The 27786-nt window shown below is 41.3% G+C and overlaps 1 protein-coding gene across 5 annotated transcripts in view; it reads right to left on the bottom strand.

The window, feature by feature from the left end:
• trim33 (tripartite motif containing 33) overlaps window positions 1-20185 on the bottom strand; it is a 167380-nt gene extending 147195 nt beyond the window's left edge. For all 5 annotated transcript variants that reach the window (XM_078197760.1, XM_078197762.1, XM_078197763.1 and 2 more), the window contains exon 1: window positions 19538-20185. In XM_078197760.1, the coding sequence (XP_078053886.1) occupies window positions 19538-20144 (607 nt within the window). In that variant the 5' untranslated portion in view covers window positions 20145-20185. The remainder of the gene's footprint in view (window positions 1-19537) is intronic.
• Window positions 20186-27786: the final 7601 nt, after the last annotated feature.

The raw sequence follows: 27786 nt of genomic DNA, 5'->3' as shown, positions 1-27786 counted from the left end.
GAGATATGTATTGAAGAGTGGAGAAAATTGAGCACAAAGAAATACTAGCAAATAGAAACGGAGTAGCAGTGGAAAATAGACTCAGTGGAAATGTAATTGCAAGTTAATAGAGCAACAACAATGGAAAAGAGAACCCCCCCCCCCCCCCAAAGGAAACATAAAATACAAAAGATTGATCTGTCTACCGACATTTGTCCTTTCGAAACCGATGGGAAATAAGGTTGGAAGTCTCAGTCCAGAGGCTGTTGGGCCTGAGCCTACAACACAAAATGTCTCTTAATTCAACACCAATCAACAACCTGAGGGAGGCGGTGTATATGGGAAATGAAAAATAAAACTAAGCTGGAGCAGTAGAATGTTTTCATTTATTTATTCTTAGTATTCTGGCAAGGCCAACATTTTTTTGCCGAACCTACATTGCCAATAGATGGATCTTTGTGAATTACTGAAGTCCATGTAATGAAGGTGCTCTCAAATGTTGCTAGTTAAGGAATTACAGGATTTTGGCCCAGCAAAACAACAATGTCCAAGGATGGAGAGAGACTTGGAAGTGATAGCGTTCTGTTGTCTTTGTCCTTGTAAGTGATGAAGAACACAGGGTTGTGAAGCATTGCTGATGAGTTATGGGTGAGCTGCAATTTTGCAATTTGAAGATAGTGTACACTTTAGCAAGGATACATGAATGATGGAGATGGCTGATGCACAGGCTAGTGGTTAAGGTGTTGTTTGGTTGCTGCTGAGGTACTTTTTTTTAGGGGGAGGGTGAACTTTGTGCATTTGGTTGTGCTAAAGGTGACCCCAAGGTGTCTGAAATTAGAAGAACTTAAATTATATTTTATGCTCAAAACTCCTGAAAATTATGAGGTCTTTAACAAATTTTAAAATCACCTATACGTGGTGATCCAACAAGTCTGCCAAAGAAGTAAAATCAAAAACAAGTCAGTATTTTGTTTTAAAAGGTTAATGCATATCAAAGCATTTCTTATGTCAATGCTGACTTAAACATCTTCCAAGTGATCACTACAATAGGCAACTTCACAAATCACTTCTTCCAATCCGAAGAATAATCTATATAGATTTGGTACAAGGCATTTTTTAAAGACAGAGAATCTTCAAAATGAATAATATCACTTAAAAATAGATTAATGCATTTATTTGTTAAGGGAAGGCAGTGGTGTAGTGGTAATATCATTGAACTAGTAATCCAAAGGTTCAGGCCAATGCTCTGGGGACACGAGTCAATTAATAAATCTGTATAAAGCTAGTCTCTAAAGTGTCTGTGATGTGATAACCCATCCGGTTCACCAATGTACTTTAGGGAAGGAATCTGCTATCCTTACCTGGTCTGACCTACATGTTACCCTGGACGCATAGCAATGTGGTTGACTCTTAAATGCCCTCTGAAATGGCCGAGCAAGTCCCTCAAGGGAAATTAGGGATGGGCAACAAATGCTAGTCTTGCTATGAAAGAATAAAAAGATATGCTAAATGTAATTGAGTTATAATAGTAAATCCACCTTGGATTCTATCATTTGTTAATGCAGAGGGAAGAGTCAGAGGAAGAGAATTGGCCTTAATATCCCCAGATATGGAGAGAATATAACACAAGTTCATCCCCATCAGTAACTTCACTTCAGGCAGAAGTAGCGAGATAATCAAAATCAATCGCAGCCATAGGCAGCAGTCTTTCAATGCTCACCGTTAAGGCTCTCATGCAACTGGTGGGATACTGCTAATGGTGCACTCAGGTTTCCAGATAGCAAGCAAGTTGATCCCTAATGTGTGCAGTTAACAGATCTTGGTGGAGGCTATAATGGAGCAAATTTTAAAGCCCTGGTATAGCTGATCTCAGCTGAGTCTTTGATGGGGCTACACTGGCTTCATGTGTTTGGATGAGAGCAAGGTTAAACATGCGGTTGGCAGACATCGGAGGGCCTGGTGCAAATGCTTCTCAGTTGAGTTAATGATCAATACACACAGTTACGGCACACATGTTATTTGGACACAGTATGAATGTAACTGATTACCACTAATCTGTAACCTTGGAAGAACAACTTGCATTTCTGGAATGTTTTTATTGTAGAACTAAACGTCCCAATGAACTTGAGACACATGGGAATAGTGAAAGAGAAGCCAAAGCAGGCATCTGTGGGTGTGGCCAGAGGTTTGGTTGAAGTGTTTTTTGAGGATCATAAAGGAGAGGGGCATAAGGGAGGAAATTCTAGTGTGGCAATTAGGTAGTTGAGTACAGAGGCCAGGTGCAGCTTTAAAAGACAGTTCAGCATCTAACAAGTTGTCCTAAAACACCAAAATTATCTTGCACTCCCAATAACCGCACCGTGTTCCTGTACACCAAAAAGGTTAGCAGAGCCCTGGAAGACGCCACAGAATTCGGGCTGTTAGACCCCAAAGTCCTGCTGAGATTGGCTCAAAGACCAAGAAACATGGCAGCACAGTGGATCTACGTACGTCAAGTGTGCGTGTCACAGGACTAAGCATGCATTCCTTACTGAGATGGTGATAGTGGTCACGATACTGAAGGCCCAAGCACAAAGCCAGAAATTGAAGTGAATCATCTAGTTTTGTATTAATATGGAAATAAAAAACAGATTGGAAAAAACACTACAGGATGCACATGGGGCCAGAGGACAAGTAACTTCAGAGAGCTCTGTTACAGGCTGAAGAAAACAGCTGTAGATTAATCCTTAAAGTTAAGGACTCAAGCATAGTTTACCTTGCAGCGTAAAACAACTGAGATCCAAGTATTTAAAAACAGACTCAAAAGGAGGCTAATTTTGTCTTAGTGTGGAAGGTGCAGAGGGGCTCCAAGATTTTTAATCCAAGATTTGCAAACAGATAGCAAACTACTATGCTACAAAACACAAATAATAAGAACTTAACATCTGGATGATCAGGAGCCAACATAGGTCAGCATTGTAGGTGACAATAATGCAATTTTACTGGGGTAAAATTTGTGATGGAAAGTAAAGGATTTCATGAGGTTCAGCTGACAGGGCAGACAGACAGGTTGTTTTCCCTGGCTGAGAAATCTAGAACATAGGGGCATGGTCTCAGGAAAAATGGGCAACCATTTAGGACTGAAACTAGGAAAAATATTTTCACTCAAAGGGTTGTAAATCTTTGGAATCCTTTGCAACAGTGAGTTGTGGATATTCCATCACTGAATATATTTAAGGCTAAGACTGACAGATTTTTGGTCTCAGGTTATTGAGGGATATGGAGAATGGACAGAAAAGTGGAGTTGAAGCGCCAAGATCAGCCAAAATCAGATTGAATGGCAGAGCATACAGTGGGGCTGTATGGTCTCTCCTGATCCTATTTCTTATGTTATGAATAGGATATCATGGTAGCCAACAGTTTAGCTCAACCAGAGTGGTTGGGGAAGAGATACCAAGGGGGTGACTCTGGGCTTAGCAACTTATCTTAACAAAACTGAGGCTGATCCAAGGTAGGATCTTCAGCAAAAACAAATTCAACTTAAAAAAGATCAACATTTAAAGTGCAAGGTCTTGGTTCAGTAAGACAAGCTAGTTTAAATGTGGCCGAAGTGGCAAAATGCACCCAGAATACACTGGTAATACTGTTCACGGTTGCTGTGATGAAGTTATACTGAAGTCAGGCATAAATTAATAAGTCCGAGTGAATCAGAGTAATCTATTCACAACTGGAACAAAGAATCCTCCAGCATCCAAAAGAGACATGGGATTGTCAAGAAATTAAGTTGTTTGCAAAACTTACCTTCACAGGAGATCAATTGTCAGATTTAATGCTCCTGATCTTACTTTTTAATTGACTTCAATTAGTCAGGTGATTAGCATCAGATTCATGCAGCAGATGCCCGCAAATTTTCTCACAACATAACAAACCTGAACAGGGACAATCAGCATGAACTCATTCAGACTTGGGGTTGTTGCCAGTTTGGTGGATGCAGATTGCATCAATTAATGGGATTACTCAAACAATGTAAAAAAATGGTCAATAATCCAGCACAAAGTGTTTACGGATGAAAATCAATTTAAATTTAAAATCCTGAAGACTCCTGCACATTTCGTTTGATTGTGCTCAGTTAAATGATAACTTAATCTGGCTATTATACAGCAATTCCAGATCCATACCTTTAAGAATTGCAATATTTGATTAAAAAGAAAACCTTGGAATGAAATACTGAAGCTGCACTCCATTCTACCTTAGATGTACAGATAGGAATTACAAAATAAGCTAGAGGAATATAAACAGGAGTAGGCCACTCAGCATTTAGTTGGGTTTTTTCGGAGATATTCATGAGGGCTAAAACCCTTAATCCCTGCCAAATCTCATACCTACTATAAGGGGGTGTGGTTAGGGGAGATTGGTGTTTCACAACTCTCCAACTCCACATTGCACCAATTAGCTGATTCTGCACACGGGTGGTCTTATTCAGCAAACTCGACTCAGCAGTTGAGGGATCTGTTAGGAAACTTCACAGCTATCCAGATACCACGTTTCCCTCGAGACCAGACAAAACTGTTTTAAATTGGCCACTATTTAGGCTATAGCAGGCAAGTCTGTCTGCACACAGATTAACCGAACGATGTACTGCATCAGTAATTATACCATTGATTATCTTAAGTAATTTGCATATACCAATCACAAGTGTACATTTGTCCTGAAGTCATCAATATCCAATTGCAGCTAATAGTTCTGGTTACATCATTTGTCAGGTGAATCTAATTAACCAATTACAGCCTCTACATACTTGCCTAATTTATCCAATTATCATAGAAATCATAGAAACCCTACAGTGCAGAAGGAGGCCATTCGGCCCATCGAGTCTGCACCGACCACAATCCCACCCAGGCCCTACCCCCACATATTTACCCGCTAATCCCTCTAACCTACACATCCCAGGACACTAAGGGGCAATTTTTAACCTGGCCAATCAACCTAACCCGCACATCTTTGGACTGTGGGAGGAAACCGGAGCACCCGGAGGAAACCCGAATTACTAACCAAGCACATCGATATGACTACACATTTCCAATTATCCACAAGTCTGACCTTGACTTGAGCCTGGCTTGTTACCTCCTTGTGGTTTATCAAAGTTCCCATCCTCTCTGTCCATTGGCTGTACAAACAAGATGAACAATCTGCAGTTGTGGAATTCTCGGCCTTTTGGCCAAGATCAAGTGTAGTATCGACATGCTGTACTTGGTTGAAGTCATTAGGTTACATTTTAGCTTCATTTGAAGCAATTTTTAAAAGCGGCATCTCGGCCTTTTGGCTAAGATGCAAATGAGATCAAGCCTTGGAGGAGGTGCAATGCCTACTCCAATCAGCTTGGATCATGTAGATCAAGCCCAAGACAGGAGGTGAGAGCCCTGTCTTGTCAGCTTGGATGTCTCACTTGTTGAGACTCTGGATTGGACTTGATTTGATTGAATTGGATTTTTTTTTTTAAAGTCTGCAGTTGTGGGATCTTCAGAAACTTTCCAGGGGAACCTTGCTGCACTCATGATTTTAACCCCTTCATAAGCTTCAGCTGGTGTGGTGAGACGTTACCTTTCTAATGTGCATGAAGACTATGGATGGTGAAAGAGGCAGAAGGTCCGAACAAGTTAATAGGACAATGACTCAAAAGGTGGAAACCAGCAAGTTGAGAGACTCACCCAAAAGTACAGTAAGGCAATATGTCCTGTCACCCATGAAGAGTCTGCGACCTCACACAGGACAAGCCCCATGGCAAGTCATAGTTAAAGAATAGGTGATAAAGAGGAGGTTGGGTTCTCTGCAACCAATTCTGTGGCAAATAGAAAGGGGAAATAGTGACATTGCCCAATGAGCTAAATTCACAAGAGAGGTCAGCTTCTGAACCCATCACACTCCGAGGTAACTTCTTGAAAATAGGAACATGAAATATAAGAATTGGGCTGGAAATCTTGATAACTAGACACTGTACTGACCAGCTTGACAAAGGGTCATCTGGACTCAACATCAGCTCTTTTCTCTCCTTACAGATTCTGCCAGACCTGCTGAGATTTTCCAGCATTTTCTCTTTTGGCTTCAGAATCCAGCATCCGCAGTTAGTCCACTGTACAGACTTACTAGGACTTGCAGTAGTAAGATGGCTAGAATCCAATCAGATAGAAAAGAATTGTGCGCTTTAGTTCTCAGGAAGTAAGCATCGTAGTAAACACAAGATGTAAGAGATCAGTTCAAGGTTACTAGCCAATCTCAGAAAGATTAAGATCGAAGGAAAGCTTTTTGATTGGTTATGCAAGTACTTGCCTGACACAAGATCACAGTGAGCAGGAAATAAAGTTGTTTTATGGTGAAAACCTGAAGTCTTACAATCAAGTTAAATTAACTGATGTGATAATTGTAATAGGTGACTTAAACACTAAAAATCAGTGAAGGATCAGGAACACATCTTGGCCAATATGGCCTTGGATCGAGAAGTGAGGGAAAAGAGAGACTGATACAATTTGCCAAGAAAGTGATGTTATAGTAGCAAACACATTCTTTAAGCAACCGATAAGTCCAGGCAATATGCAAGGAAGTCAAATCAATTGTGATGGTGAAATGTTTAAAAAGAAAAGTGCGAAGAACATTCATACATATACCAGTGCAGGTATAAAATTCAAAATATTGTCTCCTTGTGGCAAAAATTAAGTTGAAACTGAAAATGCCAAATTAGAAAAAGATGCATGACCACAAACTTAGACACACTCAAGGATGAGAACATTAAAGAGGCTTTCACTCAAGTAAAACAAGTATGAAAGAAACAAGTCAATGGAAAAACATGAGTATCCAACATGCTGCAAAGGAAATAAGAAGAAAATACAAAAGGAGACAACAAATGGATGCCTGATGAGATACTGGCAATGGTGATAGAGGAAAAAAGGAAACATACACGAGGATGATTAAACCTAAATGAAAATAAAGGGATGCGTGTAGGCAGGCTAAAGAAAAATAGTATCAGACATGTGATGAAGCATTACAGCTGGAAAGAAATCACAATGAGAGTTATACACCAGAAGGTGAAACTTTTGATAGGAAGGAAAAAGGATAACAATTGAAAGTGGGTGCATAAGAGACAAAGCTGGTTGAAAGGAATGCAGAAGCAAAAAGATGGACAATATATAAGTGAATTGTACAATGATCCAAATCAAGCGATTCCTCAAGATAGAGGCAAATAAAGGATCAAGCATCATATCAAAGGTAAAGAACGATTTGAAATTGATGAGTACAGGAAAAACTCCAGGCATGGATTGGAGAAACAGAATTTAAAATAATTTGTGATCAAATATATACTAAAGGGTGCATTCCAAGTGACTTGAGAGGTTCATTGTTCATTAAGTTACCGATGAAACCTAAGCAACGAAGGGCTAGGGATGTCACCCTATATTTATTGGGAGATGTTACTGTGGTTTTAGTACAAGTTCTGTTTACTGTGGTGACCCCTTGTTTTAAAAACAGTGCTGATTAATTAGACCTGGTTTGCTTTAAAATGGATATCACAAGTTCTCTCAAATCCAACGCTACCTCCAGCTCATTAGTATAGTGTCAATGGCTACTCTGGAATTTGTTTTACATTTTTACAAGATGTGGAGATGCCAGCGTTGGACTGGGGTAAACACAGTAAGAAATCCAACAACACCAGGTTAAAGTCCAACAGGTTTATTTGGTAGCAAAAGCCACTAGCTTTCGGAACAGGCTGTTCCTTCGTCAGGTGGGTGGGAGTTTTGATTACAAACAGGGCACAAAGACACAAACTCAATTTACATGAATAATGATTGGAATGTGAGTCTTTACAGCTAAATCAAGTCTTAAAGGTACAGACAATGTGAGTGGAGGGAGCATCAAGATGTGGAGATGCCGGTGTTGGACTGGGGTAAACACAGTAAGAGTTTTAACAACACCAGGTTGAAGTCCAACAGGTTTATTTGGTAGCAAATGCCATTAGCTTTCGGATGAAACCTAAGCAACGTGAGTGGAGGGAGTATTAAGCACAGGTTAAAGAGTCTCTTTAACCTGTGCTTAATGCTCCCTCCACTCACATTGTCTGTATCTTTAAGACCTGGTTGGCTGTAGAGATTCGCATTCTAATCAGTATTCTGTAACTTGATTTTGTGTCTTTGTGCCCTGTTTGAGAGCAGATTTCCACTCCATCTGACGAAGGAGCAGCGCTCCGGGAGCAATCCACATTGTCCAGTCTCCTGTCTGAAGACAATACACATCTCTTTAACCTGTGCTTAATGCTCCCTCCACTTACATTGTCTGTACCTTTAGGACTTGATTAGCTGTAAAGACTCACATTCCAATCATTATTCATGTAAATTGAGTTTGTGTCTTTGTGCACTGTTTGTGATCAGAACTCCCACCCACCTGACGAAGAGACAGCCTGTTCCGAAAGCTAGTGGCTTTTTCTACCAAATAAACCGGTTGGACTTTAACCTGGTGTTGTTAGACTTCTTACTGTTATTACATTTTTACAGACAACGCTGTGTCATTTTATGGTAAAAGTTGCTTGTCAGTTTGGGAGTCAAATATCTTTCACTGGACCCCAGATAAAGACTTCGGCTACTTAATGTACACAAAGGCCTGAATTTTCTTTGAGGGCAAGATGTTTCCAAATGGGTCAAAATTTGTAGGTGAGCTTTCTCATTGGCTATCTTAGAGAATGTGAGCAGGCTGCTGAATAGCATGTTGGAGAATGGAGCAAAAGATGGAAGGAGAAAGATTTAATCAGGTGGAATGACTATTGCCAAGTGTTCATTTTATACATCCTATTATATCCCTAGATGATTTTTTCCCCCCCGGATCATTTGCTATTTGCATACAGTACTGTTTGGATTTCAGATGTGCAAATCTGTAGTTTTATTCCGAGTCAACAGAATATGTTTTGAAAAAGTAGGCTATTAACCCATGTCTCCTTATCCATATAACTCCATCCATTTAACACCATTTTCCCACAGGCCATTTTTTTTTTTGCCCACCTTGTCATGGCTTCATCATTTATATCGGATATTATGTCTGAGGCTGCTGTGTAATTCTAACAATCAGGGAGCAATAATGTACTCGTAAACTAGAGGTTGGGATACGTTGCATAAATATTGTGAATCAGCCAACAGATAATGGAAGAAGTTTACAATGTACAGATTTCTAACATTCAAGACACAATCAGAATACAATCAGAATCTTATCATGTTAAAACCTGGTCTATAGGTGGATCCAACAGTTTTAATTTTAAAATAAACTATCGTACACACTATTAGAAAGTCTGTTAAAATGAAAATCAGCTACCCACCAGAAGCAATAAGAAAGCAAGGAAGCCTGAACGAAGACGGAATTCCAACAATTCCAGTCTGTGTCACTTCAGACAAACCCCAAATAGTCTGAAATAAAACTATATATGTGAATTAATGGAATAGTGATGCAGAATTTCAAAATAATGATTTGAGTTCTTTAATTAATTCCATGACAACAATTACACTTTACCAAAACTCTCCATTTAAAAGACGATGGGCCAGATTTCTGGTCAGTAGCAAGGCCAGGATCTTTGCCACAGAACAGTATCAAAACTGTGACTTTACCTAAATCTGTACATTGTCTGTACCTTTAGGACCTGGCTGGCTGTAGGATTCGCATTCTAATCAGTATTCTGCAACTTGATTTTGTCTGTTTGCACTGTTTGAGAGCAGATATCCACTCCATCTGATGAAGGAGCAGTGCTCCGAAAGCTTATGGTATTTGCTACCAAATAAACCTGTTGGACTTTAACCTGGTGTTGTGAGACTTCTTACTGACTTTACCTTTAGACAGGGGATTTCCTGTCTCTGATTGCAGGTACCAGTGTAAGGGAACGACAAGGGGTGGTGGAAAGCTGCAAGAGCACCGAGGCATTTCCGCTTTGAAATCAGCAGTGCAAGAAACGCTTCATAAGATATAGCTTTGCAGTGTTTTGGTGAAGGTTTACGCGAAGCATTTTTATAAACTATTTTAAATCTTCCAACATTTAATTGTTTTTGAATTTGATAACCTTTTGCAAACGTTCTTGTATTAAATCAAAAGTACTTCAAACAAAATAGTAAAATGCATTAGTTCTGAGAGTGCATTGATTTTTTAAATGTTTGTTTACCCAATGGATTAGAAGTAGACACAATTGTTCCCAATGCAATCAGGTTTCAAGTACACTGATCTATTTAATATTACAGAAGGGTGAAGTTAGCAGTGCCTGCCTCTAATTGCCCATGAACTGAGTGGCAGTTCAGTGTCAGTCACATTGTTGTGAGTCTGAAATCACATAGGGCAGACCAGGTAAGGATGGCAATTCCCACAAGGGCATTAATGAACCAGATGGGTTTTTACGACAATCAACAATGGTATCATGGTCATCATGAGACCCCTAATTCCACATTTCTAAAATTGAATTAAAATTTCACCACGGTGAAATTCGAACACAGGTCCCCCAGAACAGTATTCTGGGTCTTTACACCTCTAGTTCAGTGACAACACCACACCACACCACTAGTTCAGTGACAACACCACACCACACCACTAGTTCAGTGACAACACCACACCACACCACTAGTTCAGTGACAACACCACACCACTAGTTCAGTGACAACACCACACCACTAGTTCAGTGACAACACCACACCACTAGTTCAGTGACAACACCACACCACTAGTTCAGTGACAATGCTATCCCCTCCCATTACTTGGTGGGTGTTCAGTTGTTGGCAGCAGATTTTTTGATGACTTGAACTGTACAAATGGAACATGAAAAGTCATAAATGAGTGCATTACAATAGTCAAGTTTAGATATACCAAAAGCATAGAAAGTTTCAGTACTGAAGCCGATACAGAGGCTAAAATAGGTGATGTTACGGACGTGGAAACAGCCAGTCTCTGACTGTGTAAACAGGTGGTCTGAAGCTCAGAGGTTAAATATGACATCGAGGTTGCAACGTCTGATTCAGCCTCAGATAGTTGCCAGCAAAAGGGTTCAAGTCAATGGTCAGGAATGAAAACAATGGTTTCAGTCTTCCAGGCATTTGTTTGGGGGAGATTGTTCCTCATCCCATACATGAAACAATCTGACAAATGAGACACACCGGAGGGGCCAAAAGAGGTGGAGAGGTAGAGCTGGGTGCTGTCAGGGTAATGGGGAAACTGATGCCATGTTTCCTGATGATGCCAAGAGATAGCATACAGATTTTTATAAATCTGGGTGAGCAAAGGGGAAAGAGGGCAATGATAGTTCCCAGGAGGAGGAAGGCAACAGTGCAGGAGCAGGAAGAGAAGCAACTGCAAGTGGTTCTGAGTATTAAACTGATTGGAACCAGGCAAGTGCAGTACCACTCAGCCAGATGAAAGTAGAGATGCACTGGAAGATGGCAGCATGGTAAATGGTGTCAAATGCTGCAGGCAGACAAGAGGAAAAGGAAAGATAATGTGTGTTTGTCACACACAAGTTTAGGAGTTTTGCCATTAACAGTTTTGCTACTGCGGCTTGAGCAAAAGCCTGAATTAGGGATTTCAAACTTGCAGTTTTGAGAAAGGTGCGCATGAACTTGGGAATTAAAAGCACAGCACATTAAAATATTTGGGAAAGGAGACAGATGGGATAAAGACAGCAGAGTTGAAGAAAGATGGGACAATGTCAGCAGCAGAAAATGGTTATCAGTTAACACAGAAGTCAGGAAGGGAAGTTGGGTAGTTAGCAGTTAAGTGGGAATAACAGAGGGAGCAGCAGCTTGGACAATATAAGCTTGGAGAGAAAGAGGGGCGATAGGAGATATTTAAGCAACATTCAAGTTTAGAACTAGGACATCAAAGAAGAGGAAATGGATGTTTGACCTGAAGGCTTAGTGGAAGGAAGGAAAGCATCAGAGGCAGCTGATTGAATAATTTTACTGACAAAAGGAGACTACTATTCTTATTGGAGGAGACAAGATGACTTTCAGGTCAGGGATTACCTTTACATTCCATGATGATCCCAAAATACTGGACAATTTTGACAGAAGACAGCAGAACCCAATCGTGCTCTGCAAGGTCTAACCAAATCTACAGGCAGGCATAAGCCAATTGCCTGCCTATCTGTTCAAGATGAGGGCCTTTCAAGGGATAAAGGCCAGGGTGAAAAAGCAATTGTTACAATTCAGGTTTACAAGATTATTGCATTTTGGGACTAGAGTAAAATGTTGTCGCGAGACCTACAACAGCATTTAGTCAGTTGTGCTTTCAGCCTGATACTTACAGTAAAAGTCAGGAAATCTTGTTGTGGCATTCTTTCAGCTCTTGGTCTTTGAATTTTCTAACAATTAATTTAAAGGGGGGCGGGGGCTTAACTGGAATAGGAAAGCTATGCAAGGTGACACAGTCAGGGGGTGCCCAATAAACAGATTGGGAACTTATCTGGAAGAGTAAGGAAAACCAGGAAGAGGTTGAAAGTACTGAGGATAAGAAGTTGCTCTGTTCAGAGGCAGAGAGAAGAACCACAGCCTCTACAGTGCTCTGGGCAAGGCAAGTGGTCAAAGGTATAAGGCGGCAGGGAGGCTCCATTTAGAAGAAATACATCCTCACCGTTCAGTCAGGTTTCCATCAAGGTCATGAAGTTGATGCATTAGTCCACAATAAACTCATGGTTGGCATGCGCCATCTTCATTAGTGAATTGGGATACTGAGGGAATACACAAAGAGGATGTTGTAGCTGATCTGAAGGACCCAGAGTCAGGACTGGTCAGAGGGGAGAAGAATTAAGAGGATTAGCAAAACTAATCTCATGTGGTTGAGAAAGGCGGGTGAGGAGAGAGAGAGAATGGAAATTGTCAAGAGGGGTACAAAGGAAAGCTACAAGATTATGCAAGGAAGAGTCAAGTATGGGAATGCAGCAGGCGAGTCAGAATACTGACAGATTGCAGGTAGAGATTTGATAGAGCAACGTATCCAGAAGGATAAAAAAAGAGGCATAATGCAGTAAAAAGTAGCCATTCTCTAGCACATCAAGTACTCATTGCAGCAACATTTTAATATGCATTTTGTAGAAATTGATTATCCACATAACTGTGCCACGGTGCATGACTAAAGGGAGCTTTGGTGTGAAATAGACAGTAATAATCAGTACTGAAGAAAGGCATCCATGCCTGTGCTGGATGGGAAAACATTTCAATGATCTGATAAACAATGTACAGGTATCTGACACAATGTACAGGTATCTGACATTGTGCCCAGTCATATTCTCTGTTTGTTGTAAAGCTTCAGTTTTACAAAACATTGAAAGCTGAAGGTCATTCTATATATTAGCATTACATATGGGAAGATATTCCGTGACAAGGTTACCCATTGTTTGTTCAGTGCACAAGGGAATTCCATCTTCATGGTATCACTGCAACAAAGTGCATGCAACACACTGCTTGAATGACTCATAGGTGCCATTGGTGTTTCTGTCAGGCCATTTAATCAGTCTTGAGGCCTCCATGGCCATACAAGTTTAATACTGCTGCTGGCAAAAATTACATTGTGATCTACAGAACCAGGATACAAGTAATTTGTCGTATAAAAAGATATTTACTGCCGACAAAACAGCTTATGCTGAAATTTATGCTACACACCTCCCAAAGCACTTTCAAAAAGTCTGTAATCACAGCAGGAATTTCAATTAAATTAGCACAGCGGACCACAATTTTGACAACCATTTTCACAAAATGTCTTCTTGAACAGAGCTCTGCTGTGCTCCAGTGCACCACTTATTTCATGCCCTATGAAGTGCAATGGCATTCAGCACCACCCCCACTTGCTGCATCCTAGTTACATACTGTTGAATTATTTACAGACTGAGCTGCATTGCCTCAATAGATTGCAGCTGACACCAATCTGTACTACACTTTGTATTATAAACCAAACTCACCTCAATACAAAATAATTTTACAAATTTAGAGATTATGGCCAGTATTGTTACAAAGGTGTTGGATTTCAGAACTAAATACGCATTTAAACAAAACTTACAAGACTTACAGTTCTCTTTCTTAGTCATAGTGAAGGCCTTATTCATTGGGCTGTAACCTCCAAGTTCCAGGGCAATGTAACTGTGGGGTGGACACTCTCAGTTAGGGATTGTGGCATTACTGCATACTCCCACTGCCCCTCCCAAGACTCCTCCAACACCCACACCTGCGGGGGTCTCCCCCGCACCTCCTCCATTGGATTTCCCCACCCTCAAGGAATTCGCACCTCATCCCCGCCCCCAATACAGATCCAACACTAGAGGTGATATGACCTCCTTACATCCAACTGATCGGCCCTCGACATTAGGCTTCAGGAACGCACTTCACTGCCCAGATCTTGTCTGGCCATAGATGGAAGGTTGGGCGAGATAGAATCAAAAGCATTTCCAGATAAGAAAATGGCAGCAGAGTGGCAATCCAACTCAGATTGCCAGTTTGTGGAAGTTCATGCCCAAAAAATACCAAAACACTCCACTGAAAATGTGACGGATGTTAGCATCTGTTACATTTTCAAACTATCAGCAACCTTTCAGTAAATCCTACCAGTGCAGCTCAAAGCATCATTTCTTTCTAAATAAGGCAAACACAAATACAGCAGAAAGATCCGTACTCGATCCATCCATGTCTGTGTGGGTTTCCTCCCACTGTCCAAAGATGTGCGGGGATTGGCCATGCTAAATTGTCCCTTAGTGTCCTGGGACACATAGGTTAGAAGCAGTAGCGGTGTAAATATGTGGGGTTACAGGGATAGGCCTGGATGGGATTATCGGTGCAAACTCGATGGCCTGAATGGCCTCCTTCTGCACTGTAGGATTCTATGATCCAGAAAGCAAACTTCAGTTTCTGTTTGGTTATCAATCCTTGTTTGAGCATTCTCAATTCAGGATTGCAATATATTTTATTACAGATATTATTTCTTTACAAACACACATTTAAACTAGCAAACAGGTACTTCGGGAATACTTTCACAGGCATTCCAACCTGAGATTTGTTCAAAGAATCATAACATCCTTTCCAAAATTACCAGTGATCAACGGGCTAGTAAATAGATCTAATAGATCTAAGTTGAAATCCAATAAATCTATGTGTTAGTTGTCCATGAACCATATAGTAACCATAGAATCATTATTCTATATGGTTACAGTAATATATAATTCAAATCATTCACTGTGGCAGCACAGTCACAGGTTTATACTCTAATTACACAATGAAATGAAATTATTCTTTTCCACACGTCTCCTACAAAAATAAATTCACTCACCCTTGGGAAAACATTAGCACCAACCCTATTTGTCTTATTAAAGCAAGGAGAGGTATTCATGGACACCGTGCAGGATTTCTTCTCCCAGATTACGGGAGCACTTGCAACTCAAGAATTCCAAAGTTTACCAGATAAACCATGGTTGAGCGCTCATTTATGTAAAAAATGGAAATACTTCAAGCAATCCTTACTTTAATCCAATTTCAATACTTTTTGGAAAAGGAGAAGCCATCATGGCAAGGCTATAATTCACCAACACTTTCTCTCCAACCCTGACTCAGCAGGTTGACCCGACAGCCCAGGCAACCACTGCTTCAACATTGGTTAGAAAAGAATAACAATTATTGATGTTTAACCTGACCAAAAATGGCATAAAAAGCTGCGCAGTTCTGACAATTATAAATGTTTTTTCAATAATAATTTGATTTGCACACATCAATTGCTTTTTTAAACATATGGATACTCAGCAATACATGGAGTGCAGCAGTTCAAGAAAGCGGCTCACTACCATGTCAAGGGCAATTATGGGTGGGCAATAAATGCTGGCCTCGCCAGTGCAGCCCATGTCCTGTGAAAGAATAAAAAAAGGTTACATTATCTTGAAAATAATTTAATTGACAGTGGTATAAACCAATAGAAAGCAACTGTTTGCTGAAATATTGAAGTCTTATCAGTAAAATTGCCATGCTGGTGGACCATAATGGAATTAGAATTTTAGCCTCCATCTTCCCTTCTCCCCCTAAGAAAAACAGACAGACCAAAGTTCAGAGATAACCAGTGAGAAAAGCATTGCTTCATACTGGTGATATGCAATCTCATCACAAACCCGACCTCAGGTACATCTTAGTTGCGGGTTTTTAGGACACCATATCTGCCCTTAGTGCCACAGGTTCAAGGGAGTAAGATCAAGCCATACCGTGGCAGAGAGAACATCGAGTCTGGATGAACCTTCGCTCTGATGAAACATTAGCTCTATTCTCTCTTCACAGATGCTGGTCAGGCTGGCTGAGATTTTCCGGAATTTTCTGTTGTTTCAGTATCCAACAGCCGCAGTAATTTGCTTTTATCAACGCAATTACATATGCACTTCCCAACACGTTAAGTGCAGGGGGTCATCCGACCCAACCGTCTGCCCTTTCGTGTGGCTACATTCACAGCCAGGCCACCTTGGAGAGGGAGCATGCGGTCGACCAGTAAACTTCAGGCCTTCCACGACCAATGGGCATAGCAGAGATTGGGAGCATCATCACCCTGCGAATTACATCTTGATTTAAGTTAACAAAAAACAGAAAATGCTGGAAAATCTCATCAGGTCTGACAGCATCTGTGGAGAGAGAATAGAACCAACGTTTCAAGTCTGGATGACCCTTCATCAGAACCTCTTATGAAGGGTCATCTAGACTTGAAACGTTGGCTCTATTCTCACTCCACAGATGCTGTCAGACCTGCTGAGATTTTCCAGCATTTTCCATTCTTTCAGATTCTGGCATCTGTAGTATTTTGCTTTTATCTTTAAGTTTCTTTGGGAACTGAAAATAACAAAAGGCAGCACATATGCTGACAGGACTTGAAATAAACTGTGTTTGAATTTTGATACAGGAAGTTGCATGTTTGAACAGAATTAAGTATTGCACACTTGGAAATGGTCTCTTCTAGTTTTGTTTCATCAACCAATTGCAGCACTAAAAAAGGTTACATTATCTTGAAAATAATTTAATTGACAATGGTATAAACCAATAGAAAGTAACTGCTTGCTGAAATATTGAAATCTTACCAGTAAAATTACCATACTGGTGGATCATAATGGAATTAGAATAGGTCCAAGCTTACCACATGACTGATCCCGAACCACATGACCATTTTTGTCATCTGTCAGGTCAGAAGTGAATTAATGATAATTTCTACGAAGCCTTTTCACTACCAGAAAATTTACAATAAATCAATTTGTGCTTTTTAAAATTAAAATATTACATTTGCCATTTCTTATTTTAAAAGTAGGTAGGTTCACAAAGATTGCTTTGCAGCAGTCAGACTCATTGTAGGGATTGCGCCATTCCTAAGGTTTTGCCACCAAAAATTACTTCCACTGTTACATTTACTTCATTATTTCAAAGACCCAACATCTGGTGAATGGGGCAGTTGCTGGAAAAATAGACTCAGATCTTCTGGCTTTGGCACTTACCATTTTGCATGAAAGCTTTAGGGATTTCCTGTACAGGCTGAAGGACGCGACCACCAAAGGGAACTATCAGATGTCGTGGTGAAGCACAAGCAACAGCAAGACCACGTCCCCTTTGAGAGGAGCAGTGGATGAAATGCCCGATAACCACCAGTTATGGCAAGATTTTTGTAAAATCGTTAAGCATTTAACCATTTTTAAATTTGATATTGCTTTTGAATTTATCCAAGTTTTTGTTTAATAAGTATGTGTCAATGTCAAGGAGCATCCACGCAAGGTTGCGAGCAGCTTACATCTGGAAGTTTAAATTTTACACCCAAGTATCAGACCTGCGCACATCAGAACTTCCTCGGAGTCCCAAAGCTCAAAGGTGGCGAACGTTTCAAAGCTCATCTCCAATTTATTGGAAAATCAGACCAATAATAAGTTAACTTACTTGTGTAATTCTTTGGAGTGTGGTGGGGGCAAAGAGAGGCATCACTATCAAACTAAAACTGAGCAATTATTAGATAACTTCACCCAACTCCACCACCATATTTGGGGGGAGTGAATAAACTAATTAATTTGTTTATCTTTTCAACCACCAAAACCACAGGGATTTAATCAGCATTAAAAATATATATTTTGACATGCAAAGCTTACAGCTGCTCTCAGTCTCCAATTACACAATTATCTAATTGATATTATCAAAGGTTTCCAAACCAGTTTCTGCCCATGAGCATTGATGTGGTAACTCAACTAATAGCACATCTGTAAAAATGTTTACATACATAGTGCTTTAAATACAATAAAATGGCTCAAGCCACTTCTTTGAGTCATTATAAAACAAAATAGGACACTGAGCTACAGAAGGAGCTGGGTTTGAGTAGGTGACCAAAAACCTGATCAGGGGTATTGTCTAGAGTGTCTTATAAGAGGAAAGTGGAGTAGAGTGGCCAAGGGATTTACGAAGGAAAATTAAAATTAGGGATAAAGTAAATATTAACAACTTTGAAAAATCCTGAATACGATCAGTTTGTTGCTGGGGTACAGAGGATGCTGGCATGGCCATAAATACAGCCCATCCCCGGGTACACCCAAGAAGGTAGCGGTGGGTAACCTTCTTGAATTGATGGATCAGAACTAAATCTTGCAACAGTTTATTTTAAATTGCAAGACCGAGATAGGATAGGCTTTCTAAATTCAGACTTGCCAGTGCATACTATGATTCAAATCGCAACAATAGGATATTTTGGCAACTTTGAAACTTATTTTCAAACGATACTTTCAACACCTCCAGTGAAGTTCCTAAATAGGTAAGCAATTAGTAATTTTATATAACTTGGCTCAACTAATTTAAAATAGGTGCTCATTGAGGGAAAACAAGTATTTGCAAACTGATTTGGTCATAAACAAATATTACTCTGGCCTATTTGATATTCCACCAATTCAAAGACGGACAGACATAAATTCAGTATAATCAAATAACATACTTGATAAGTGACAATCATGCACAATTAAAAACGCAGCTTCCAGATTTGTAAGTGTCTACTTAAGCGATTACGAAAATACCCTGAATTACGAATGCCATACAAAGCATACTTAGAAAAGGTCTGCCCAGACGCCTCAAATCTAAAAGTGCTCTCGAATTTGGACTCCTGATTATTTCCCATGAAAAACGGTCCTACATTATTTCCAAGGTGAACTCTTGACCGTTGCCAAATGATCTGTACAAGAGTCGCCATGATCGCTTAAAAACAAAAATCGTAGGGTGCAAAAACCGTGCAGGCTTTATTTTTGGAATTTACCTGAAAACCTATCAAGCTCTGACAACGCTCAGCATAGAACTAGGATTCCGCTGCATCCCTTTGCAACACTTACTCTGTGTGAACAGAGTTTTAAGTTCATTACAGTTGGAGATTGGACCACGTATTTGCCACACGCAAGTCAGATCAGGAGTTCATTGCGCGATAACTTCAGACAATCTGATCAGGGTGGTCTGATCATGTCAATAGGGGAGGGAAAACATTAAAGAAGTTGGGAATGAGGTCGGCAGTGGCCGGGTGGATCCCCCCCTGCTCTGTAGGCAGACTGCCAGGCGGTACTTACCCTGCTGGATGGTTGGCGAATCCCCGTTATTTCCTGCGGCGTTGTTGCCTCCAGCGGGGATGGGGATGCTGAGCTGCCGCTCGGGCTCCGGCAGGCAGCGTTTGCAGAAGGAGTGGAGGCAGGGCAGCAGCTTGGGCTCCTTCCCCTGCAGCGTGTCGCGGCAGACGGCACACTCGTCCAGTAGGTTCAGGTTCACCTCGGCGGGGGCCGCAGCCGGGGCCGGGGCAGCCACCACCACCACCGCCGCTGCCGCCACTTTGTCCGGACCCACTCCTGGACTGGGTCCCGGCGCCGGACTCGGCCCTGGGCCTGGACTCGGCCCTGGACTCGGGCCGGGGCCCACTCCCGGACTCAGGCCTGGATTCGGACCCGCTCCCTCGGTCGCCGCGGCCGTTGGTAGTGGCGGTGGCGGCGGCGGTGGTGGCGCCGCCGGCGGTGTTGTTGATGATGATGTTGATGATGATCCTGTCACCGCCATCGTTGCCGGTGTCGCGCTAACCTCCGCCTCCGGTTTCTCCCGACTCTCCTCATCCTTATCGGGTAGACTGCTCTTCTCCTCGCTAACGCCGTTCGCCTCGACGTTATTTCCACCTTTGTTTTCCGCCATCTTTCCTCCTCCCCTCTCCCTCTCCCTCTCTCGCTCCGCGCATGCTCACATTCAAAAACCTCTCGAGCTTCGCCGACACTGAGCGCCGTGTTAAACAGCGGCGCCTATTGGCCGGCCTCGCCCGTCTCCTGCCGCCCGATATAAGCCTGCTTCCTATTGGCCCGCCTCCTGCCTCCTATTGGCCCGCCTCCTGCCTCTGGATGTAAGTCTATTACTGATTGGACAACCTTGCCTGCCGCCGGATGTAAACTTATTACTGATTGGTCGATCTCGGTTGGCCGCCGGATGTAAGCCTATTACGGATTGGCCGAATTCGGCTGACCGCCGGATGTAGGCCTATTACTGATTGGCCGGCCTCGTCTGACCGCCGGATGTAAGCCTATTACTGATTGGCCGACGCTTGCCAAGAGTCCTGTTGCCGGATGCAAGCCTACTTCTGATTGGCCGGCCTCTCGCCCGGCTCCTGCTGCTGGAATGCAAGCCTACTCCCAATTGGCCGACCTCGCCCATTCCCGATTGGCCCGCCTGGGTGGGCGGGGCCGGAAAGTCAGGACGCATGGCACGTCGACAGTGCGTGCGCGTCACCGACGCGCGGCTGCAAATGGCGGGCAGGTGCGGGATGGGGATCACGTGGTTGCAGCGCTGAGTCTCCCGCTTCCCCCCACCTCCCCCTCAGGCAGGACAATCAGGCAGTTGGGTTCTGAAGTGAAAGGTAGTTCACAGCATACTCTGTTTAACATTCAGATGATACATTAAATTTTACACATCATAATGAAATCCAAGCAGTAGTTGGAAATGGGCTATAATGAAGAACAGACAACACTGTGAAGATGGAATGGGCTGCCAATAGTCATAGAGGTTTACAGCATGGAAACAGGCCCTTCGGCCCAACTTGTCCATGCTGTCCTTTTTTTTAACCCCCTAAACTGGTCCCAATTGCCTGCATTTGGCCCATATCCCTCTACACCCATCTTACCCATGTAACTGTCTAAATGCTTTTTAAAAGACAAAATTGGCTGCCTGGGCCATCAGTTGCTGAACAGTTATAAACCCTTCAATTATGTTTTTAACAGCAACTTTTACACACCTGAGGAAATGTTTGGATTACAGATAAAGAAACTTAAAAAATTGCCTCCTGTTTAGGCTGCACTCCCTTTATGTTTTCCTAAAGAACCTTTTATTGATGTTTTGTTTGCACTTCAGCCCCACGCTCCTGATCTACGGACACCCGGTGCGGAGAGGGGAGGGTCGGGATGGCGACCTCCTCGTGAACCTGCTCCTGGGCCTGGCGAAACGCGCCATTTACCGGTCCAGGCAGCGGGCGATCGAGGGGGCCGTCCATCCTGACTGTCTTCCCCTCTACCGCGGCTACGTTCGCGGCCGGGTGTCCCTGGAGAGGGAGCATGCAGTGTCCACGGGCGCGGTTGACGCCTTCCGCGCCCATTGGGCACCGCAGGGGTTGGGGTGCGTTATCGACCCTAATAATCACATTTTAATTTGATGTTTTTAAGTTTCCTTTGTACTTTGATTTCTGTTCGGGCTGTTCCCCCTCCTTTTTGGGGAGCTGCCCCTTTTACTTTGTCCTGACTTAATCTGAGTTTGTTTATTTGGTTTGACCTAAAAAGAGGGCAAAGCAATTTATTTGTTCCTGGAATAAAATCCAATTATACTGTTAAGTTCGTTTTTCGCAAGACTCTTCCATCCTTGATACAAAGGCAAACACGAACCGTTGTCAGAATCAAAGTTCTTTATTTGTCCTACATATGTAGGCTGGCTAACTTTTACTACTTAACCTCCACTCAGTGCTGGAAGTCAGTTAGTAAAAAGCACACGAAGCAACAAGGCTGACCCCTTTTATACAGTTTACAATCCCATCAGGTAGATGTGATTTCAAACAAGACTTAAACACATCATCTGATTCAATCAAAAATGTCTAGACTTAAGCACACATCACCCGATTCAATCAAAGACGAGTAGTTACAGGAATTGCTGCATAAGAAAGAACATCCTATTAAAATACACATTTACTACTTACAACCCTCACCCATCAGAACATAAGCATAATGTCTTTAGGATACGCCATTTGTTAGCGCAAAAGAGAACATTATCACGTACTCAGCTAGACTCGCACCCCAGCCGGGCTCAGCAAGCTGGAGACTGTGGTTAACCTGTTTTGTCAGTTTGCTCCTATGAGCTGTTTCTCTGCCGTTCTTGCAAGCCCAATAGTTCACCTTGTCCTCTGCAGTGGACATTAACTCTTTAATATCTCAATACGAGCAAAGGCAAATGTTGAACAAATGCTCGAAAAATCAGCAGGTCTGGCAGCATCTGTGGAGAGAGAAACAGTTAACAGTAAGTCTGATTTTTCACTTCAATCTGCATTGATTCTAACATAAAATGAGAAAATGCTGGAGAAACTCGGCATGTCTGACAGCATCTGTAGAGAGAGAATCATAGAATCCCTACAGTGCAGAAGGAGGCCATTTGGCCCATCGAGTCTGCACCAAATTGCAAAAAGCAAATTGCGTGAAGGACACAGAGAGTCTGCAGAGAGATTTGGATAGTAAGTGGGCAAGGATCTGGCAGATGGAGTATAACGTTGGTAAGTGTGAGGTTATCCACTTTGAAAGGCATAATAGTAAAATGGACTATTATTTAAATGGTGAAAAATTACAACATGCCACTGTGCAAAGGGACCTGGGGGTCCTTGTGCATGAATCACAAAAACTCAGTTTGCAGGTGCAGCAGGTAATCAAGAAGGCAAATGGAATGTTGGCCTTTATCGTGAGAGGAATGGAGTATAAAAGCAGGGAGGTCATGCTGCAACTGTACAGGGTACTGGTGAGGCCACACCTAGAGTACTGTGTACAATTTTGGTCCCCTTATTTAAGAAAGGATATATTAGCTTTGGAGGGTTCACCAGGTTGATTCCGGAGATGAGGGGGTTAGCTTATGAGGAAAGATTGAGTAGACTGGGCCTGTACTCATTGGAGTTTAGAAGGTTGAGGGGAGATCTTATAGAGACATATAAGATAATGAAGGGGCTAGACAGGGTAGAAGCAGCGAGGTTATTTCCACTTACAATGGAAACAAGAACTAGGGGGCATAGCCTCAAAATACAGGGGAGTCACTTTAGAACAGAGTTGAGGAGGAACTTATTCTCCCAGAGGGTAGTGAATCTTTGGAATTCCCTGCCCAATGAAGCAGTAGAGGCTACCTCGTTAAATGTGTTTAAGTCACAGTTAGATAGATTTTTAACCATTAAGGGAATTAAGGGTTATGGGGAGCGGGCAGGTAAGTGGAACTGAGCCCACTATCAGCTCAGCCATGATCTTATTGAATGGCGGAGCAGGCTTGAGGGACTGGATGGCCTACTCCTGCTCCTATTTCTTATGTTCAACAACAATCCCACCCAGGTCCTATCCCCATAACCACATGTATTTACTCTGCTCATCGCTGTGACATTAAGGGGCAATTTAGTAGAGACAATCAACTGAACCCACACATCTTTGGACTGTGGGAGGAAACCCATGCAGACACAGGGAGAACGTGCAAACGTAGCCAGAATTGAACCTGGGTTCCTAGCACTGTGAGGTACCATGCTAACCATTGTGCCACAGTGCTGCCCAGAGCTCTGACGAAGGGTCATCCAGACTCAACGTTGACTCTATTCTTTCTTCACAGATGCTGTCAGACCTGCTGAGATTTTCCAGCATTTTTTGCTTTGTTCCAGATTCCAGCATCCACAGTATTTTGCCTTTCTTCATTGATTCTAAATCTTCTGAGTTTTTTCCCCCAGAAATTTCTGTTTTATTTCATATCTCCAGTATCTGCTCTATTTTTCTGTAACTAGAAACATCTACATGCAGTAATGGTTAGTTGTGCCTTTAGACAAATGTTACTATTTAATTATGATGTTTTAACGAAGATGCTACTTCAGAAAAGTTGCCTACCCATTTGCTTTCAAAGGCTGACAAGCTAACATCTTCATCTTTCGTACTATTGTTTATGTGTTCTCAGGCATTTAATGCCTTTTTATGGTTTACACAGATGCAAATAGCAAGAGGTTTGGCTTTGCTCTTATGTTTTGCTTCTCCACACTTCAAAATAGAAGACTTGTATTTTGATCATAAAGTTTAAGTTAGACAAGTTAGGTGATAATGCAACAATTCCAAGGTGTGTGAAAACTAAGCTCAAGAATTGCTTTATTATTCTAACTCCTGTAATTCCAAGAAAAGTCTGAAAACCAACTTGGGATTCACGGAAAATTCAGATATACTATCCAAAGTAACAACAGCTTGCATATGTATAACGTTTTAACATTACAAATGTCTCCAGAGCACTTTACAAAGGTGAAACTGGCTATCAAGTGCAAGTTGGTGAGGAGTGCCTTAGGGGAAGATAGGTCACAGAGGATTGAAATTCAATAGCAAAACTGGCATTTCCTAATTAAATTACGACAGTGAAAAATATCTTCATTTGTGAAAGTAGCTGCATTCAATGCGTACCACCTAAATCCTTTTCTGTGTACCCAAATGAAGAATGACAGAAATTTTGAGTAAATATTGCTCGTTTGATTGGATTTAATTCCAAGAGCAAATAAATTTATTTGCTGACAAAAGTCAATTTCTTTCTTTATCTGTAATCCAAACATTTCCACAGGTGTGTAAAAGTTCCTGTTAAAAACATCCCTGAAGGGCCTGTACCTTCTCAGCAATAGGTGGCCCAGGCAACCCATTCTTTCTTCACAGTAGAAGACACAAAAAGCATGCCAGTAATAATAGAATATTGAGGGTTAAAGGGAGGGTGGAACTAAAAGCAATCATTAACAAGATAAACATGAGGCAAGTATATGGGACTACAGGCTGCCATGACCCCGGGACCTGATGGCCTATAACCTCTGGTATAAGAAAAAAATGCTGAAAAGATGGAAGATACATTGGTTGTAATTTTCCAAAATTCCCTAGATTCTGCAAAGATCCCATCAGATTGGAAATGGCAAATGTAATTTTCTTTTCAAGAAAGTAGAGAGAGAGACATAAGGCAGGAAATTCGCAAGCCAATTAGTCAAACATCGGTCACTGGGAATACACTGGAATCCATTATTAAGGAAATAGTGACAGGACATTTAGAAAATCATGCAATCAAGTAGTTGTAACATGGTTTTATTATGAAAGAGAAATTGTGTTTGACAAATTTACTTGAGGATGATAACAGGAGGTGAATAAAGAAGAACAATTAGGCATATGGATTTCCAAAAGGCATTCAAGGAGGTGCCACACACACACGGGCTCAATGTATTGGCAATATATCATTATGGATAGATGGCTGGCTTATCACTGGAAAACTGAAAGTTAAAAAAAGGGAGAGTTAAGGTTCAGGTTGGCAAATTATAATGAGGGGAATGCCACAGAGATCAGTGCTGGGGCCTCAACTATTTTAATCTTAATGACTAGGATGAAGGGACTGTAGCCAAATGTGCTTGGTGACATGAAGCCCGGTAGGAAAGCAAGTTGTGAAGAAGATACAAAGAGTCTGCAAAGGGATATAGATAGAAACAGTCGCTTGGTAGTACAGAACTTAATTATTTCTTAAGCCAGTCATGTTGCTGAATCTTTTCATCTTGCACTCATCAAGACAAATGCAAGAATGCCAAATTTCAAATATTCACAATTTTTCCTACAGGAGAAAATAATGCTGATTCGTTGGCAAGTCAACTCTAATTGGTTGAAGTATTGCCATGGATTAAGCAAGAGGTTCCCCTAGCTCCTGGGTAATTCAAAAAATATGCAAGGCTTGAGTATACTCCTTTTATAGAGAATGGGTCACTGTGCATGAATGTATGTATTTTTTGCAAGTACAATTCAGCCATATTATAAGCTTGACTTGGTTGTCAATGTAGTCACGCTCAGGATTGTTCAGCAAGTGCTGCCCAATTGTGGAATCATATCTAAAGATAGACATTTTATTTTGTATTTTGCAAGCACTGGCTGGTTAAGTCTATACTCTGCCTTATTAAAACAATGAAAGGAACATGATGTTTGTTTCAATCAGCTAATCACCAGGACGTGCAGTTTACATACTCGACGTTGTACTAGTACTGAAATTCATAAATTATATTGCTCAGTTATTTGCACTAACAACAGCATCTTGCAGTGGAAAATATCACTACTATTAGGAGGTAGTGGTAGAAGCATATACAGGGTAGCTTGGGAACTCCTCCTAAGTATTTGCCCTTGGGGAAGCTGAGAAGGCAGAAGATCCACTCAGAGATGTTCTACCCAACTGCAATTATAAATCAAAGTATCAATACTAACAATGCCATCAACTGAGCCAAGCTGATATTAGGGTGTGTGTATTGAGAAACTGAAGTGAAATGACAAGGTTGAATTGAGTAAGAGACAAAATGGAGTTTATTAGGAACTCATATACCCAGCTTGGCTTTCAAAAGCTTGTTAATTACACGAGGCTGAGGAGATTGAGGAGGTAAGAGTATTATAATCTTGAACTTGCTGAGAAAGAATAAATTGGAGTTACTTAGTGTCCCATAAGCAGTAAATAAAAATATATTCTTTAATTACTCATTCAAAATCCTAATCTATTGTAGCAAATTGATGCTTGCAGACAAGGCCAAGAGTTAAGTACATATGATGCAATGTTACTTAACACACTGAGATAAATTACCAGATGTTACAACTTAATTATGTGATCGTTGCACACACTTTACCAACATTTTTAAGTAGCTGTGAATTTTTTTCATCGCAATATGTGAGACAGATATGCAATAGATATTGGAATTTACTATGCTCGTGTGTGTGTGTGTGAGTGCATTTTTGGTATTGCATGAAATGTTTCTGTCTTGAACACATTGAGCATCAAAGCACTCCCAAGTCAGACATACTTCAGCTCACGTATATAATAAAATTCCTTCTTTGATGCCAAAGCAGTGAGTCTTTACCCTACCCTCAGAACTGCACCATCCTCTGTGTCGATGTGACATTTCTACTTTCTGCACCTTTCCTTCTATGATTTTCAATCCTGTGTTATTCCAATGTTTGGCATGTTATATAGGCTGTTATTTTTTAATTTATTCTTGGAATATGGGCATCCAAAATTTATTGTTCATCACTTGTCATCCTCCCCCATCTGCATTGTGTCCCATAGCAATATGTGTTACAAACATTTGCTCTCTTTAAGAAAGTTGTAGCAGACCTCGTAAAGACACCAGGATAACCTTTTGTCGAACCAGAAATTCGGCAGATATTCTTCACTAATGTCAGGCTGGATTATTCTTCCAAGTGATGTTTGCAAACCACTATTACGATCTGCAATCATGCACTTTATTTTTGCTTTGATCAAGTCCCTGCTGAGTATTTGTTGTGAGAAGAATTATTCAGAGCTAATGTTTAAGAAGAAAAGATGGGACATGAACACTCGGTGAGAAAAAAGTCTAATATTAAAATCAATGCAGACTTGTGGATAACGGTCTGTGAAAATCCCTCCTGCTGATATTTATCAGCTACCCTTCTTATTAATAGAAATGTCATTCTGGACTCTACACCAAATATTTCCCTCAAGGAAAAAGAAGGATGGTGGTAAATATAACTTGAGATTTTTACGCCTCCAATGTTTGCTCCAGTTT

The sequence above is a fragment of the Mustelus asterias genome, chromosome 25, assembly GCF_964213995.1.
Source record: "Mustelus asterias chromosome 25, sMusAst1.hap1.1, whole genome shotgun sequence".
Classification (NCBI taxonomy): Eukaryota; Metazoa; Chordata; class Chondrichthyes; order Carcharhiniformes; family Triakidae; genus Mustelus; species Mustelus asterias.
Note: the sequence above shows the minus strand (reverse complement) of the source record. Positions and strands in the feature narration are given on the sequence as shown.